General features: G+C 44.3%; 1 protein-coding gene across 4 annotated transcripts in view; it reads left to right on the forward strand.

The window, feature by feature from the left end:
• Positions 1-9,432: 9,432 nt before the first annotated feature.
• EPB41L4B (erythrocyte membrane protein band 4.1 like 4B) overlaps positions 9,433-19,508 on the forward strand; it is a 196,230-nt gene continuing 186,154 nt past the window's right edge. For 3 of the 4 annotated variants that reach the window (XM_075744687.1, XM_075744688.1, XM_075744689.1), the window contains exon 1: positions 9,433-10,374. In XM_075744687.1, coding sequence (XP_075600802.1) covers positions 10,078-10,374 — 297 coding nt within the window. In that variant the 5' untranslated portion in view covers positions 9,433-10,077. The remainder of the gene's footprint in view (positions 10,375-19,508) is intronic. The other variant, XM_075744691.1, reaches the window with a different exon arrangement.

Consider the following 19,508-nt stretch of genomic DNA (forward strand, 5'->3'; position numbering starts at 1 on the left):
CCTTTTCATACTGTGATGTACCATGTTAGACAACCCTGCTGCTTGATGGGTGGAGAGCCAGGTTTGTGCTGGCAGTGAGGTTCTCATCAGCTGCTGATTGAGATTTGTAAAAATTCTACATTAGCCGATAGCCGAGATCCATAATTGTGCTATTAACTATGCCTGCCAAGGGAGGCAGTAGAAAGATTCAAGCCAGAAAGCCAAATGCAGACGGTCGTTCTTGTTAGTATGATCATTAGCTCCGTCCTGCAGCAGCATTTAGGATCCACTTTACCTGGGACTGGACTTCAAGGCCACCCACAGACACCAGCAACCTGACTACCCGTCTGCATGATGTACTCCCACTGTGGAAAACTCTGCTTTGGTGTCTCACAGGTTGCAGTGTCTGCTCAACCGGTGGTTTTACTCTCTAGTAATGTTATTTTACTCTCTAGTAATGTGGCTACCTCCTTGCTCACCCTTTTCCCCCACCAGAAACAGCCGAGGAGCTCTTTTCACCCCTCCTGACACTTGCTCTGTATCTCAGAGTGGGAGGTATTACCCCTGGACGTCTCCCAGCTCTCCCAGTTGGCCGGGCAGAGCTCCAGTTTGGGAATGCTGCCAGGCTTATCTTATCTGCAGAGTTTTTTTCCCTGAAGCCAGGCCTGAAGGGTTTTCAGTCCTCATGAGCAAGTAGGATGTTTTGGCCTGACTTTTTAGCAGAGGACGCAATATCTCTCCAGGTTCCCTTTCTTGTTTTTATGTAAACAACTCTGTAGTCTGCATAGATGTGCCTCCAGGCGGTATAGGTACACTTTAGGAACTGAATAAATACCTCAGCTACACATTTGATCTTGGCAAGGAGGGAGTTACTTCACCATGCAAGATGGAGACGACCCTTGTTATGTAGGTAGATAGGAGGTAGTTTTCCAGAGCTACATCTCAATTCTAGCTTATACCTGGCAATGTTCCTATCTGAGTTATCTGAAGCCTCTAAAGTAAGATCTTTCTGTTCAACGTGCTTGAAAAATTCAGAGCTTTCATCCTTACGAAAAACTCAAATTTTCATGATTGGGCCAGAGAAAAAATAAAAGGCATGCTTAGTTTCAGTGTTTGAGGGAAGAGTGATGTGCGAGAGGCTGTGGCACAACGTTCAGAGAGAGCACACGGTGACAGAGTGATCCGGGCAGTATGTAAGGCTATGCACAGTCTCATTTCTTCTGTTGCCCTTGGAAAATAAAATGAGATCACCTTTTCTCCCCATGCCTAAGCGTGTTTTTCTCAGACACTGTCTGACTGGCCAAGGGGGCTGGGCGCATTCATTCAAAACAATTTTCTGAGAAGCTGGTCTTTCAAAGAGCTTGTGCATCAACAAGTAAACACTCCTCTCGTTCCTACTTACATTTTTTTTAACCTCAGAGGTGAATCTTCCTCCCACAGTGAAGGAACCCTTGGTAAACTCCTGCTTGGGAGGCCAGCCTCTCCTAATATTAGCTTGCACCATTCTGCAAATGCAGCTCTGGTGTTCACACACTGTGGGGAGGGACTCGATCCCAGCTTCCTACTGCATCCAACGGCTGCCTACAGCCCGTGCTCTGACACCACGGAAGACTGGATCACTGTGATCAGCTTTTGTCTCTACTTCAGTTCTGGGTTTTGCTAGCTTCTGTCACTGGATGGACTTGTTGCAGCTCTCTAAGAGTCTCTCTGCTTCAGTTTTCAAATGCAATAAAACAACATCAGCTGCAAACATTTAAGAGAGATTTTAATCTTAATGCTTTATCTCAATGTCTACATGTAAACCTAATTCACTAACTTTCTGTTTACCTTTTCGAATAACTGTATAAACCTGCTCAGCAGTTTCAAGAGACATTGAAAAACCACAGAATCCTCACTTTTTTCATTTTTTTAATTTAATCTCCCAGCAAACCCTGAGAAGGCATTAGAGCTCCTGACAAAAAGTAAGCAGTCCGTTCCTCCACATTCAAGAGGCATACCAGTAGCACGCTGAAACTCTTTTTCCCTCAGGCCAAATAAAATATATTGGCTCCAGTTCTCCACTAAATAAGATCCCAGTCCGAACACACTGGAGCTTGGACGTTACGGGGTTCCAGGTCGGTAGCCCCTAATGTGTGGCTTGATGGTCCTGCGATAGGTTTTGTACAAGTAGTGCCCTGGCTGAGAAGGTAACATGGTCCTATACCCCTGTGCAGGACCAAGTCTAGCAGAGCTGAGATCTCCCTTTTCTTCCCACCTCTTTTTGAAAGCTCCCCTCACCTCCCCGGAGCACAGGAGGGGAGCAGCCGGTAACCCTTGCTGCTGGCCATAGGGCCAGTTTCAGTGAAGCAGCTGAAAATCTTTCCCACCTCTCACTGACCTTCTGCATTGCTCCATGCAGGGCAACTGCAATGGACAAATGTTTACGCCCAGTCTATTTTCCCATTTCATGTTCCTCATCTATGATGGTGAGAATACTTAAATATCCAAACAGAGAATACTTACGGTTGTCCGCCTGTTAGCACAATTTTTTACGCCTGCCTCCAAAACTGTAAACATGGGAATCAAACATCTGTTGTGCTTTCAGCAGGAGAAGGGATTACAGTGAGGTACAACTACAAGCATTTTCTTTATTTCTGGCTTGGATTATTTTTTTTTTTTAATTGCTAAGTGTTTTAACACAATGATCTTACACACAGTATAAAAGAACTTACATTTAAATAGGCTTACAATTATTTTCACTATATATTAATAATTTGGATAACACATGCCTTACTCTTTCATGAACTGCCAGGGTAAAAAAATCCCGTCTAGCCCAGCAAACTTCTCTCTGCATGGCTTCACACCGGTGAATAAGAAAGGAATGCTCCCTGAATCTCCAAGCTTCACCTAAAGCCACCCAGTGACTTTGCCATGTCTGCAAGTGGTCCCATCAATTAGGGTTTAAGACAGATGTTTTCTGTGCTGCAGCTGTTAGAAGAGTTCAAACTTGTAAAGGAGTCAGGCCACTGCATTTGAAATATATCTGCACCCAGTCAACTGAGTCAGGTGTGGCTGAAAGCATGCCAAGTATTTCGGAGAAAATACCTATGGGGATTATTGTTCTTATAAAAAATGACGGTGTGTAAATGGATTTGTTCATATCAGGCAGAATTCTCTTTATCAGCCATGTCTGGTTTTAGAGTGCCTTAATTTTTAGACAGATTTCTTGTGTGCTGCAACTTGGACTACACTTGAGGGAAATTTAGGTAAGCAAAGAAATAGTTGTTTCTGTCTCTTCAGCAATGTGTTATAATATTGCCAAACCTATCAAGCCTGCTTATGAAAATATCATAAAAACATTTATTTATACTTAAGTATTGGAATACATATAAGGGGTACGCATTACATTAATCATCCTTTTTTTTTTTTTTTTAAACTTGCTGTGATCAAGATGTGATACCCAGCACTTTCTTGTATGTCATTATGCAGCCATGCCTTGTGAGCAGAAGCAATCCTTCATCAAATGCCCTTTGATGTTTTGGGGTTTTTTTAAGAGAAAACATGTCTTTCTGTATCACTGTCTGACTTTAGAAAGATGAGAAAAATAAATTAATTTCTCTGCATGCTTGGGACTCACCACCTTTCCTCCTGATGAAATTCATAGGATGCAGATTTCCTTCCAGTGATGGAAGCATCCTTCTGATCTCTCTGCATGCTCCAGCCAGTCTACATCACTTTATTTTTCATTTTGGGGAAGGGCTTCTGCCAACCTGCCAGAAGTTTTTCGAGGTGACTCCAACTGGTAGATTGCCATAAGCATGGAAATATCTCAAGAGAAAGATGAGGTGAACCCTTTTCTACCCTCAGCAGCATCATGGCCCTTTCTGTGACCTAAATATCTCCTCAACTTATGCTGCCATCATCTGACAGAGGGTCTAGAAAGAATAAAAATACTTTTAAACAGAAATGCATTTATGTGACAAGAGAAAGAAAACAGCTTCAGAAGATCATTAGAGTGTTCTGATACCGTCATTGCAAGACGGCATAGGACAGTGTGCATAGCACGTGCAGGGCAATAAGAAGAGGAAAATGTTGAGCAAGGAGGAATCTCTGTTGACAGTCTATGTACATATTAATATTTGATGGAGGAGCGGAAGGAGAGAAGGATTCAGAAAAGATTTCCTTCCTCTGGTTCTGTACTTCTTGTGAAACAAAACCCCTCACAAACTCAGTAGGAAAGCAGCATGTCAGAAAATTTAAGTGATCAAGTAGCTGTTAAGTCATTTAACATCTTTAAAATATTTTTCCTCTACAGGTCATATATTACACAGAGATACTGCTCTCCAATCCTACCACAGATATTTTTTTTTACTGTAAAATAAACTTAGATTTGTGTCCGACAATCAATCTTGGAAGCTAAAGTCCACATAGACACAAGAGAGGACTGTACACTTCCCCATCGACATGCCATACAACAGCAATGAAAAGCCATGCTGTGGGGTGAATAAGTGATTCAGTCCTCCTTCAATTTTCCTCATTGAACATCAATGCAGGTTCCACTTGTGTGGCAGATTCTTGTTCAGTGGGTAGTAGATGGTATTATTTCATTTTATACTCAGGTTATCAGACACATAGATTATATTTTAATTAATATATATTTTATATTCTAAAATAATCTGTTTGCTGTCTAGGAAAATGCAGTTTCTAAAAAATAACAGTTACAGAACATTTCTATTTTATGAAGCATCTTTGTAATAATTCAACAGTTTGGTTCCACATCCCTCAGGTTTCAGCTAGATAACATAAGTTTACAAATTGGAAGTAGAGATTGTATTCTTTTTTAAAAATTATTTTTATTTAAACAATTGGCCCTGATGGTTCAGTCTTTCAGTCTTCATTTGTTGACTAGTTTGTCTCCAACAAGTTCCTCCTCTTTCAAGTACAGCACCCTGTCCTTCTTCTGTCCCTTGTTCTCGGACTCTGGAACAGCCCAAGAGATGAAGAGTCCAAGTCTCCACGTGAGGAGAGGATCTCCTTTTTGCTGCCGGCTTAACATCCTGGCAGTGGAGTAAAAATTCTCAAGCATCACAGTTAAGCTTCTTTTGATTATCCAAATCTAACGTGATGTTTATTCATTACAACTTTCACCTTTGTTTTGTTTCTAAGCTGATTTTTCAATACATGTTGAAGGTTTCCAGCAGTTTTCACAACCAGTTCATCGCCCACGTACAAGGTACCATCCAGCATTGCTGTGTCAGTCAAAGGGATCTTTGCTGCAAAGCTCAGATTTTATTAATTCCTGCACAGCACAAGAAGCCATGGATATCTCTTTTCAGTGGAGATACAATTAAAGGACACATAATTACTGTAAGAAATATTTCAAGGAAATATTAGTGTGATGTTTGTTTATAGGTAATATGCTGAGCAGTCTTCTAGGCTCCCTTAAGATTAAAATCAAAACAGTGGAAAGATGCCTCAATTTTTCAGCTGAGCATCTGATACCTTTGCAATTTAACACAGCATTGAAAACTCGTTAATGCTTTAAACCTAATCACAGGTTTGAATATAAATAATTTCAATGCATTGAGGTCAGTACAAACCTGATAAAATGCTCACTAAAGGAAACAACATCCAATTAAGTCGCATTAAACCTGCTTATTAGATGGACGGGAAGCACTGCAAAGAAGTGTTCACTCGGAAACATTTTCCTTTGTAGATTTTCTAGTGGAAAGAGTTGTGCTCTTACATCTTTATCAACAAACCTCTCTGGATATACTAGAACACTTCTTCGAGTGGACACACTTATTCTGGAATGAGTTACGTTTTTAATTATTCTGACAGAAAAAAGAAATTTCTTTTCCAGAATATAAGGATTAACGTGAACAGCAATAGCTGCCAGAATTCATGTCTACTGTAACACTGGTATTATTCCAAATGGAGAAGTATTAAATTTCTTTCCTAATGCAGTTCTTTTGTAACACTTGGAGGAGATAGTTGATGTATTATTATAAAGGAAAGCCCCGACTACCTACGATCCTGGGGTACCTTTTGCAGGAACACATCCACCAGCCCCAGCATCATGGCCGCATGATTTGCATAACGACTCTCTGCCTATCCCAATTCAAATTTCCATTACAATTGTGTAAGAGAGAATCGTAGTATTTTTCTCTGCTGTTAAACAGCTGCTGCATTTCAGTGTTGATGAAATAATTCTAGATATAATTTTCTTTTTTTTTTCTTTTTAATGAAAGTGCTTTGGGATCTCTCTAGCTGAAAGATGGCATAGATATGCAAATTATCCTTAGCTGTGTAACTGAAAATTAGCTTTCCATTTTATTCTTGATCTGTATCTGTATATAAAGCAATCCTGAAAAATAGTGACATTAGGCCTGCTCATATAACTGACATGCTTTTGGGCAAAATAAAGATAGGACTGCAAACTGCTACAGGAACATTGTAATCCAATGAATGTTCACGCTGAAAAGTGTCTCCTTTAATGAATTTTTTAATAAAACCATTTAATTTCATTTGTAAGTTTAGAAAACAAACCCCAGCAAATTCATATTTGAAAACCTGAGCAAATGTATGTATGTCATAAATTCAAGTTTTTTTTTTCCCCCTAGTTTTAACACAGACATTTGGGTTCACACCAGTACTAGCTCTTTGAATCCTTTTATAGAAGTTTCCTTTAGTAATGACTGTAAAAACCCATATCCCAGCAGAAGCTTTCAAAATATAAGCCTGTTTAAGTTACTCAGTAAAGATAACATTTCTTCAAAAGTGCAGAAAAAGAAACTCTAGCTGCACACAAATTAAATTTAGATCACTCCTTTGCAGACAGTGAAAGCCTGGCAGGCCAGGAAAAATCCATAAACGTGACTGCAGCAACAGAAAGTAAAACAAGGAAGAGGTCTCTGATGTCCAGGCAGCGTGTGCTAGTACCCAGCGTGGGAGAAATGTCTTTACGGCACTCTCAGTGGTTCGTTCTCCATCCCCATTAGGTGACTGCCTCCATTACGAAGCTTTCAAAAAGCAATCAGAGAAGATTTGAATAAAACCAAAACTCTGAATGAAAGGGCAAGAATAAAATGCTTATCACACTTTTATTTAGTTATTTAGCCATGACCAGCAATAGTGTCTCCAATGGTTACAGATCTCCCATCTTGCTGCTACTGCACAAATCTCAGTAAGGGTTTTGATAAATACCCTCCCATTTACACACCACTTAGCATTATAGCAAAACCACTGATAAAGCTGGTTACTTGCAGGGATTGCTACCAGAACTGTGATATGGGTTAGTACAAATGGTTCACCTAGGTCACCACCTTTCCTGTGGCAGTGATCAAATCATGAGTCCCAGGGGAGACTGGAGTACTCCATGGGAGGTCGATGTTACAGTGGAGGGCTATTTTGATAAAGAGTTAAAAGTAATGCCCTTAACTACAGCACAGATGAGGACTCCAGCAGTTTCTGCTTGTGCCTCTCATTGGAAAGCATGCAAGTAGCAGGCACTCTGAGAAGGGACTGTAAATCAGAGGTACCAGCACACTGAATCACTTTAGGGCTTGCCTACCTGAAAATGAAGAGAGGATGTAGATGGGTGGAATGTAAAAGTACAAACCCAAATGTAAATACTAGTTTAAATACCCCTCATCTGGCAATAAATGTATCATGGCACCCTCAGTACCCATGATTGCTCAAGGCTCTTGTTTCAGGGCTCAAAATAGCTCTGCTGGTAACATGAGACAAAATAATGGTGGAATTGTTTTACTCCAAGAGGGGCTGGGTACCAAGGAACCACCTTTATTTGCTCCCACCAGCAGCTCCTTCCAGAAGATCCTTTACTATGAGCGTTATCTCATATTGCTTAATACGAGATGGAATGGGACCTCAGCATCTCTATGGCGGTTCTGTAAATACAGCACTGCCTCTAGGGTATGGCCACTGGCCTGTATCCTGTTGTGCTGCTAATGCAAGTCAAGCAAGCCTAGGTTTACGTATTTTAAAACATCAGACTCCTGTTTTCATGACAAAAGCTGAAAGAGACAAAGGGCTGAAGTCTCACAGCTGAGTAAAGAAGCTTTTCAGCACTGCAAAAGACTTGCTCGGTTTTATGCCAGGCAAGTCCTGAGTGATGCCAGACCTCCCTTCCACCCTGCTCTCCTCTGCGCCAGAATTTGCTGTAGCTACCTCAAGAGACAACAGATGCAAAAGAGCTTGATGGGACTGTGATATCTTCACACGGTTCAACGCAGTGAAAGAACCCCAAGGTATGCTGCACCATTCAGGATCTGAAAGAAAACTCGAATTCTGCTCCTAATGCAAAAAAAAAATCGGGGAAAAAAAGCACATCTATAATAAATGCTTACTTTTGAACATCAGCAGGCAAAGATTAGCACCTTTCTATTCTGTTTCTATAAAAACTCTTTTATGCAGCTATACAGTGCAGAAGGTTTGTGGACACATCCCTGCCAAAGATCATGCAGTTTAGTGACAGTCTTGGCTGATAAGATGCTTCAAGACTTGATCCAGTGCATTGAAGAAACATGGAAAAGGTTGCAGAAGCAGCAGGCAGTTACCTAATACTATCAAGTCTCAATAAAAAATGAGAAGCTGAGACATTTTGGCAGGCTCTCCGAATACCTAATAGGACAACGCTTGTGTAAACCGGCCTGGAAGCAAGGTTAAGGGAAATAAATCCACAGCAGAAAAAAAATTCAGAAGCAGCAAATTCAGTTCAAAGCCCCTTAGATCACATCTGACCATTGGTGACAGAACTAGTCCCACTGATTGTTTCCACAAGACATGATTCACATCCAGTATTTTATACATGGCAATTGAGCAAAAGTGCTCCCACCTGAGCCAGAATACATAAATATTTAACTTATTGGCACAGTGGCTGTGTGTGAGAGTATTTGTATCTATAGTTTTGCTATGACACTTAAATAAAGCCGTACTCCCCCCTCGCTTACGGCTGCAGAAACGAAAGGGAGCGAAACCCCCGGCAGGTCTGCAGGGTCTGCTTTTTCCACGGGACCACGTTCTCCTATCTCGTTCCTTAAACTACCAGACCACGGCGATCGCAAAGGCAAATGCGGGAGCATTTTCACCCACCGGGCAGACGCGTTTGTGCACAAGGGAGGCAGGAGGCGGCGGGAGAGGCGGTGAGGTGCCCTCCTCCTCGTCCTCCTCCTCCTCTTCCCCGCGGGACGCGCCGCTTCGGCCTCCCTCAGCACAGGCGAGACGCATCCCTCTGGCTGCGCCCGGGCTCGTTAGTTCTCCATCCCCCCCGTTGTTGTTTTTTAATTCGCTATTAACTTCCCCGATCCCCTCTCCCGCCCGTCCGAAGGGGCGGATGCTGCAGACCGGGGGAAGACGCGGGGGGGGGGGGGGGGGGGGGCGGGGGCAAGGCAGCGAGCTCGCCGCGAAGCACGGGCTGCCCCCGGCTCTCGGGTGCGTGGCCAGGCAGCGGGTCCCTGTTAGCCGTCCCCCCGGTGCGGAGCGCGGCGCCCGTAGGCGGCGGGCCCGGCTGCGGGCTGCAGGGCCCGCTGGGGGAGGCCCCCGCAGGTGAGACCGGGAGCGCCCCCGCCCCGCCGCTCCTATCCCCTCCCCGGCCCGGGGGCGGTGGCGAGGGGCAGCCACCGCGCAGACGCCGCCCCAACGGCCGGCGGGAGCGTTCCAACCGTAGTGGAGCCGGGGCACTTGGTGGAAGAGCGGCGCTACTCGGCGCTTCCCCCCGCCGCGCTGCGGGGCCGCGACCGGCGGCGAGCGGGGCTGAAGGGCAGGGAGCCGACGGGCCGGGGCCGAGCACCTCGGCCGCACCACCACCGCGGCCGCCGCCACAGGTCTCCTCCCGTCGCCCACCTCAGCAGCTCCCCCTACCCGCCGCTCGGGTTCCCCCACCTCAGCGGCGGCAGGAGGGGCCGCGGTGCGGCCCGCCCCGCCGGTGGCGGGCGGTGCTGCAGAGGGCGGAGCGGGCGGTAGGGGCGGGCTGGCCGGCACCCGGCGCGGGCTGGCTCCCGGCGGGCGGCGCTGCTGCGTTGCTCTGGGAGGCGCCGTGGGGCCGGGCGCGGAGCTGCGGGCTCGGGGGTGTGAGCGGCCGGGCAGGGCGCCTCCAGGATGCTGCGGTTCCTGCGCAGGACCTTTGGCCGGCGGTCGATGCAGCGCTACGGGCGAGGAGCCGGGCGCGGAGCCGGGCGAGGTGGGCTCGGCGGCGAGGGGGACGAGCGGGACGGGGGTCTGCGAGGAGCCGCCGCCGCCGTCGGCTCGGGAGGCTTCCCCTCCTCACCGCACCCTGGAGGGGTAGTGCACAGCACCGGAGCCCCCGTCCACATCCCGGCGGCCGGCGGCAGTAAGCCGGTGCTGCAGTGCCGCGTTCTCCTCCTGGACGGGACCGAAGTCAACGTAGAGCTGCCGGTGAGTAACGTGCGCTTGCTTCCCCTGCCTGCAAAACAGCGCTTGCATCTGCTCTCTTCCCCTCCTCCGCATCGTCCCCTCCTTCCTGGTAACGGGCACCTGCGTGTGTGTGTCCCCCCCCGGCTGTGCAACATGCGCCGTTCTCCGGGCAAGCTTCGCTAGTTTCTTCCTCCTCTCCGCGGGCGCCCTCGCCGCCGTCCCCGCCTGCATGCACCTGCTGCCAGGTGCGCGGCGTGCCTCCCCGCCATGACCGCCGCTCCGCTAGCCCCCCGCTGCCCGCCTCCTTCCTGCCGGCTGAAGCCGTCTGCGTCCCTCTTCCCTTTCCCCGGAGCGCGCGTGGAGGCGGGGACCTGCTCTTCCCCCCCCCCCCCGCTGCCAAAAAACCAGCCCCCCGCAGCGATGTCTTCAGCAGTGCCTCTCCCAGGAGGGGCCGCCCCTGTGGTGCGGGGCGCTATTCGTGTGTCAGCCCGGCTGGGGAGGGGGGCTGCCCGCTGACCCCGCCCGACGGCACCACCGGCCTTGTGGGGCACCACGACGTGCCGCGCAGCGGGCGGGAGCTGAGCCTCTGCGGGGGAGCGGTGCCTTTGGCTTTGCTGCCCTCCGGCTTGCAGCCGGCCCGGGCTGCCCCTCGCCCCTCAGGCAGCACCTGTGGCGCCGGCGAGGGGGGAACGGGGCGAGGCCGGCCATGAGGCGAGGCCGCGCTGCGCCCCCCGCGGCTGGGGTCTGCGGATACGCCGCCTGTTTATTTATTGTTTTCTGACGCCCCCACCACCCCTCTGCCGACGGGAGGGGAGCGGGGCTGGCTGAAGGGCTGCGGGGGCTTCGCTCCGCCGCGCGACTCGAAGCCGCGCACAGCCGGTGTTGCCCTCCGCCCGGGGATGTCTGAGGCGTTAGCCGCGTCCCGGACAAGTGCCTGCCCCGTGCGGGGAGGGACGCCAGGGTGCAGGGCCGCCGGCCCAGGTAACCCCCCCGCGGTCCCGGGGCACGCCCGGCCCGGCCCCCCATGGTTCCGTCCGCCCTCCAGCCGCGGGCCGTGAGGAGCAGCCGGGCCGTTAGGGACCGTTGGGCCGGCAGCGCTGCAGGCGGCGGCGGGGGACCGAGGTCGCCCCTCGGGCGGGTGCGTGGACGGTGCCGGCGCTGAACTTTCCCTCCTGCCGCCGTGCTGGAGGAATGAGGAAGGGACGGTGCCGGCCTGCGGAGCTCTGTGTGTGTTTGTGTTTGCCTACTTGGTGAAGTTGGGCCGCGTTTGTAGGTGTTTCGGCATCCCCAGAGCCTGCTGTGTGCCCTTTTATCTCTCTTAAAGGAAGTTGCATGGTGTGTATTACTAATTTACAGAGTTTGGGTTTTGCCAGATGTTCATTCCCCGCAGCTGCTAAATGGTCGACACCCATCCTTTTTTGCTGATCTTCTCCCTCCCTCTTGAAAACCGAATTTCCCATGAAATAGTATGAAGTTTATCGTATTTGAAAAACATTTAATCATCTTTCCATTTCAAACCAAATCATCACCAGCTATTAAGCCTGGTCTACAAAAACAGGTGGGGGGACTTACTAATAATTAGTGTAACAGCCTGATAAATTGTGCACTACTTAATCTCCAGTAGTGTAAAAAAGGGAGTGTTTTTTTCAGAGAACCTTTTGAATCTTGTTAGGTGCCTTTCATATTACTAATTGTCTGTATACATTGGCGTTGTTTCACTAAAACATGGAATTTGGCAACCCTATGGTTTCTGCTTAAAAGAAACTGAAGAGATGGAGTAAGACTCTTACAAGTGAATATAGAAGTATGTGAATGGAGCCACCTAGAGATATTTGCTGCAGCATTATCAGGCCTCCTTTGCCTTACAGACTAGACCATGCATTTTTAGATAGTGGAAATGCTAATATGTTTCCTCTCCTCACATCTCCTTCACAACTTGCTGCAGTTCTTCTGACATCTCAGCACAAATCTTTTCTAAAGAAGCCTTGATGAATGTTATCAGCATGCTAAGGATTTACTTATAGAGGTCTGTGTTGATAAGCTCAGTAAATATTTTGCTTAAGGTTATACTCCCTCTGATTCATCAGAGTTCAGCTTTTGCTGTAGAGTCTGCTTAAGACAGTCTGATTTTGAAGCATCAGAAAATGAGGTAATGGCACTCTTCTTAGTCCTTGAGTGTTGAAAGTATATGGAAGTATCTGCTTGGTCTGGTAAAGAAGCTGTGGAGTGCTCTTGCTTGAACTTGACCTCCAAACGAAGCCTAGATTGCCATTGTTTTCAGAACATGAGCTGCACATGTGGTGGTTGTAGTTCATTTGTCCGAAGACAGGGTAAGAAATTGATATTTATTTCCACTGAAATCCCTAGACTGGTGAAGGACTCTGGAGCACATAATAGCTGTCAATGTTTTGAGGATTAAAATGTTCTGTTGAATTACATATCTGCTCATGCTTTTTTCCCTTTCTTTCACAGAAAGTAACACCCACAGATAGAAAAACTGAAAGAGGCGTTGCGCCATTTATAGAAGTTGATCAGTAAAGTTTCTGTGAGCTTTGCAGCTCTAGATTTTATGGGATTAGGGCCTGAAACAGAACATGCTTTAATACTCAGAAGCTGTGGTATGGGACTGATTAAGCTGAATGAATTGAGTAGCATCTCTTCTGTTTAAAAAAAAAAAAAAAAGTGTATCGTGATTTCTCTCCATTTCAGCTCAAATGGTATGAAAAGGGAGGGATTGCGGGCTTCATCACCACTGAGCAGCTTATCCATGAAGTCAAATACGTAGATAATTGCAGAAGACTTTACTGTGCTGCTGATTGTGTTCACAAGCACTTATTTCAGGAGATACTGGCATCTGTAAAATGTGCTCTTTTTACTACTTCCTAACATTACACCCCAGTTGTCTTTCCAGTGGAAAAAGAAACTCGTTGATATTAGGACATGATACTGTTGCAACTATAGCTTTTTAGGCTGCTGTCTGAGACTTAGAAGTAATTGAAAGGTTTATTAGACTTGAAAGGCCACAGGGTCTATTTGTTTGTGTGGAGGAATGACAGAAAAGGCAGGATGGAGGGGGAAATTTTAGCTATATGTGTAGAAAAAAGTTTCAGGGGTTTTTGTTGACTTACTGTTTTGGGGTTTTTCTTGATATTCAAGTAAAGCTAAAACCTTGAAACTTCTGTCCAAGTTAAATGTATCAGTTTCTGCCATAGTGTTTTCTCATATGTGGGAGCTGATGGTGGTGGTGGAGAAGTAAATCCTACATCAGTAGATGGATAACTATCTTTGGCGTTAATGTTCTCCTTTATGTGATAGAAACTGCGCATCGGGTAAGCTCTTGTCATGGTGGTAACAGGAGAGATCTACCCTGATGTGAGAGTCCTTCCTTAGCTTGTCCTCTTCTAGGCTGTACAGCAATACTGTGACCAGAGTCACCATTCTTTTTATCTGCATTTCCACACCCACTTCCTTCTGGGACATTTGCACTTTATTCTTTCTACTGCATGTCCTCTGCCCTCAGACTACCCCATCTGCTAGCCTGCTGTCCTATGGTGCTGTGTAATCTTTCACTTGGAGGTGTTCTCTGGCTTTCCTGAACTTGTTTCCTATCTAGCTGTTGGCATATGAATGTAAATATAAAATTATTCTGAGCACTGTAGATACCCCTGGATAATGGTTTCTATACTCAGTTTCTTGCATGAAATTTGAAGGATTGCTTAATGATGCTGGCTTTTCTGTTCACTCTTAAGGAAGAATCATGTACTTTAAAAGTATTCTTTCTAAATAGAATAATGCACTGGATGGCTTTTTAAACCCTTGAACTCCTTAGGGCCCTGATGCTGTTAAGGTTGGATCTATTGTATAGGAGTGGCAGTCGATCAGTTCTGTTGCTGTGGGGTGATTTCCCATGGGAAGGAGGAGCATAAATGGTGTCATTACTTCTTCTTGACCTGACAACACACGTCTGTACATCTGAAAAATGCGAATTGATGCAAGGAGAAAAATACTTGCATTAGAACCCATCCTTTCCTCCTTCTCACATAGGTATCCGTGTATTTCTCTTTATCATTGAGTACCTGTTTAGTATCTCTTATGTTGCATCTTCGCTTACATTGGAGGCTGTTACTTTAGAGTTTGTAACTCAGCTGTAGGTAAATGGAAGGCCATTTGCTTGCTGCTGTCAAAACAGTCTTGCTTCTGTTTTTCTGGAGGACTCATGACTTCAGTGAAAGAAAAACTGGTTATGGATCATGCTGTATTCTTACTTAAAGAGTGCAGGGAAAGAGCATTGACATTTACGCAGTGGTGAGGATGCCTGCTAGTTAATACGTAAACAGAACAGTCTATACATGGCTCTCAGATGAAACAAAAAAGACAAATTTTTGTTGACTTTTAAGACATGGTTGCTGGCATTCCTAAAAACTGAGTCTCTGATTTTTAATTCAGTGCATCTTAAGAAAGCTTATAAGGAGGATATGAAAGATGGATATTCAGTGGGACTGTCAAGAATAGCAGGAATTACTGTCCCTTTTCTTAATGCTACTGAAAAAGTATTCTGTTATAAGTTGGAGGAGAGCAGGAGGGGAGTGGACACATCTAGGCTGTTCTTGGTTTTGGGTTTTTTTTTGGTCTAAGTGGGATAAAAGAGAACAAATGGTAAGCTTATTTGACTATGGAAGTCCTCATCCTGCAAAGCAGATATAGGATACCTTACATTTTCAGTGACGAGAAGCCACAGCAGTCAATGTGTTGTCTGTCATAAATATTCCTTTCTAAAAATCTCCTTGCTCTAATAAATTTCTGTACTGCTATGAATGTCGTTACGAAGACCTGTGTGATGTATGAGAAGGTAGGCGATGTTTAATGATTAAATTAATGAACAAGTAAAATATAACTCTTCAAATTCTATGAGTTGTTTTCAGATGGATAGCTTTTGTATTATTTCTTTGCCTTCCTTTTGGTGTATCTCTTTTAATAATTGTTTCGGCTGCTATGGAAACACTTCAGGATAGGGATAGTTAATGTTCTTCAATACCCTTTTCTAATCTCTAGTCTTCTATGTGTTGTATCCTTTTCTTGTCAGAGTAACATGAACATAACAAAATTTGCTATCTGGCTTCTATGCTTACACCAAGCGTGAATGTTAAATTAACTCTTGAGTAGTCATCTCAATCTTATAATTATTGGTTAGTGTATTTGACTTTATCAGGTTATAAATATCAGAAGTACAACTCTTGTTTTCTTTCTTGTACATCACACATGATTTCCTAATGACATTTCAGGAACATTAACTCTAGAGAAATGCAATAATATGCATGTAGACACTTATGTTCAAGTCATTCCCCTCACCGAGGAGTTACCGCCCACCCAAATAGTTATATTACATCAGGTAGGGAACAGAATTTTTTATTAATTCTTTAAAGCTTTTATCACTTATGAAATTGATAATATGCCTTCTTTATGCAGCAGTTACCTTTCAACAACATAAAATTAGAGTACTTGCTGGAAAATGTTAAAAGCATATTTGCAGCACAGGAAAGGCCTCTTATGTTTATGAACTCCTGTGGGCACCGGCACCTGTAATCCCCTTCCTAAACTGATCAAGCTCCATTTTTAAAAGGGATTGGTTTTTTTCTTCTGCAGCACATGTTCAGATGCCTCTTAATTACCTTACAGCTCTGATCAAGTAACTGTAGCCAGAGCTCAATGTGTTGTCTTCTGGCAGTAGCCTCTAATTATGTTATGCATGTACCTTATACTTCAGTGCCTTGCTGTGTATACTGAAGATGTGTGAAAAGCATACGTAGTAGAATCACATACTAAAAGGCAGGGACATACGCAGCCCCAGAGAAATAAGAATTGAGATGGGGTATGCATATGTGACTGTAGCTGTGCTTCAGAAATGCACAATGTGTTAGGTTCTTTGAGAGAGAAGAGGCGATTTTAGGCTCTTGACGTGCTCATCAAACATCTCCACTAAATCTACAGCAGGTGAAAGACATTTCAACAGTACACAGTAAAAGAGGGAGACAATGAACAGTGTTTTGTTTTGGCATCTGTTAGATAAATTCTGCTTGTGAGTGCCATCAGTTATTTATGGAAGCCAATACCATTTTTCAATGCAATACATATAGACAGGGTAACAGGATCACTGCTGCAAAGAGCTGACAACCAGTGAGGGGGAGAAAGCCAATGATGAGACTAGTATACTGCAAAGACAAAAGTAGGACCACCTGGTACTAATTCTCTGGAGAGCTTATGTGTTTGAAGAGATGGGGAGAGGATAAGGTGGTCATACACGTTCTTTCAGAATCCTTTTTTCAATGGAATAGAACACAGCTATGCTTAGGAAAGTAACCATGTGAAATGTCTGTGGCTGGGCCTCCTGTTAGCACAAAAATATATTTCAGTAGCAGCTGTTTGCACTGGACTTAACTACGTGATCACGAGCACTGGAGAGACTCTGAAGGCCACCATGGATTTGAATGGAGATGGTCAATAAGAAAGAAATTTTCAGAACAGTTAGAAAAAACATGTTTATTTGTTAACAGTGTACATCTAGTATGTTTGGGGGTTTTTTTGCCCCAGTGGTTGTGTTCCAGACTAGATTGCTGGGTAGCAAACCTGTAGCTTCAGGTACTTAGTAATGGTCCTGAAGAGGAAAAAGAACACCTGGGGTGTAAAAAGTTCTTAGGAGGGAGAAAATAAGAGCAAAGAGACTTGGGAAGAGCAGCCCATATAGAAGAGCAAGCAGAAGACTAGTTTTATTTGGGTTGCAGAAGGTAGTACAGGAAGAGACAGGCTGAACTGGTGAAGAAACTAGAAATGGTATATAAAGTATGGGATGTATTGTCTATCCAGTTATTTCCTGAAACAGAGGGGACAGATATCTCTACCCGTGCTTCTCTGTGCATGCTTTTCTTCCTCATGTGCTTCCTTGTACTTCTACTTGTAGCCCCTCTGAAAATGTCTTTTTTTTCCTGTAACTTTCTCTGAGAGGCCGGCTTCATTTAGTGTCTCCTTCTCCAAGCATAGGTCCATTTTCTTATTCAGGGTTTCTGTTTCTAAATTTCCCACCATTTCTACCCACCCTTCTTCTTTGCAGTCTCTTCCCTGAACAATTCTGTGTACTTTTTCAGTGTGGATATCATGTGTATTTCTAGCATGATACCTACTGAATTTTCTTTTCAATAAGAGCAGACTTCTTTTAGTTGTGGTGGTGGTTTTGTTTTTTTTTTTTTCTTTTTTTTTCCCCCCCAATCTATAAAAGCAGTTTTCTTTGCATCCCAGGAGCAGCTACACAAGCTGTGAAGCAGTTCACCATGGAGGATCTCTTCTGGGAGGCGCTTTAAAGAGCACTAGAGGTCTGCTTCCTCCTGGTTTGGGCCTCGAGTGTAGTTCTCTGTCCCATTTCCTCCTACCAGTTTAGATCGCTTCTGTGGTTCTCTGCAGTTGTCAGAAATTTGAAACACTCCTCAGTCCTGTTCCTTCCCCATGAAAATGCAGTTTCCCAGTTGTGGCCAGGGGTCTGAACCGGAGAAGGTCTGTGGCTGGCTCAGCAGCTCATTCAGCCAACCTGACTAGTAAAGTGCTCTGTCTGTCCAGGGGCAGGGGACCGCTTGTCCTGAGCATTCCCAGTTGCAGAGCAGACATTAGGGGAATGTTGGTGGCAACTGGTGAAATAGTTAATTCAGAGGTTAAACCTCCTCGCTTTACAAATGAATGGTTTCATATGAGACTACAAAAATGGACCTGAAAACTCAAGTGATGTGGGAAGGAGGTTGAGAGAAGAAGGGAGAACATATACGTCATTGAATTTGTAGTCACTTTGCAAAATAAAATAGAAGGATAAGTAATTTCTTTTGTTTTTTGCTGGAATGATGCAGTTGACAGCTGTTAAAGTATTGCTGGGTTAGTATTTTAAATTACTTGAGAAACACATGGGGTTTTTTAGTATTTGTTTTCCAATGCGGACTATGGTAAATGTTCTTTTTTTCTTTCTGCATTAGAAATAAAAGGGTTGGAGGGTAATGAAGTGTTTAGAGTGACCATCTGCTCTTCGTTTGACTTGCTATTTTCATTTATTTCTATGCTTCAGTTTAAAAATGTCCTGGACCATTAGCTATATTGTGATGAGATTATTTTGAAATATTTGTTGAAGTTCCAGATTCAGGCTCCAGCTATAGAGTAAAAAGAATATTAAGAGTTAATTTATATTGGCTGTTTATTTTTTTGATCTATACAGATTTAGATTATTTTCCTTCCTTGTTATGGAACCACAGATAGTTTATCCAAACAAATACCAAATGTCGTCTTTTTTTTTTTTTAGTATACTGACAAATGTATTGAGATGTTACTGTATTTCATGTTTTTAATACATGTGGTATAGTTATATGACGAATAGAGACTGGAAAACCTAAGGAATGATGCAATTTAATGTTTGTGAAATACAGCAAATAACTCTACACAAATGTGTGGAGTCCTTTTTTTTTCTAAAACCTGGACTCATATGAACATACTAGTATCAAATACACAGTTAGAAAAGCATAGTGTTATAACTTAGGGATTGTAACCTGTAATTAAATTATTGTAGGCTGCAACATTATTTTGAAGGATAACTTACCCATTATTTTGTGGCTGTTTGAAAATTATTTTGTGGCTGTTTGAAAATTATTTTGTGGCTGTTTGAAAATAATGCTTTTCACAGTAGTTCTTCATAGTACTAGTAATTGATTGTGTTATTTTTGTTGGTGTGGGGTTTATATGTGTGTGTGTGTATATATATGTATGTAGTGGACTTGAGAGGAATTCTGTAGCTTAGCAGCCTTGGCTGGGAGAACACCTGTTTCTTGTTTCTTTTTCTGCCTAAATTGAGACTAAACAAGGAAACCACTTCCCATTTTTAAGTTTAAAGTTTCTTACTGTGGACATTTCACTATGTGAGGTCTTGTAGGTTATGTATTAGATGATAAGCAATTTCGGTTGGATGTGTTAAGCTTTAATATTATCCTAGACTGTGAACAAATTCTCATTTTAATATTCATGGATAAAATAAACATGCTACCTGCATCACATCTTTTTTGTTGGTGTTAAGTCTGAACAAAATTACTTAATGTCGAAATGTTGCCTACTTTAACTGTGCAAGTGAATGTTTT

This window comes from Balearica regulorum, chromosome 2 (assembly GCF_011004875.1).
Source record: "Balearica regulorum gibbericeps isolate bBalReg1 chromosome 2, bBalReg1.pri, whole genome shotgun sequence".
NCBI lineage: Eukaryota > Metazoa > Chordata > Aves > Gruiformes > Gruidae > Balearica > Balearica regulorum.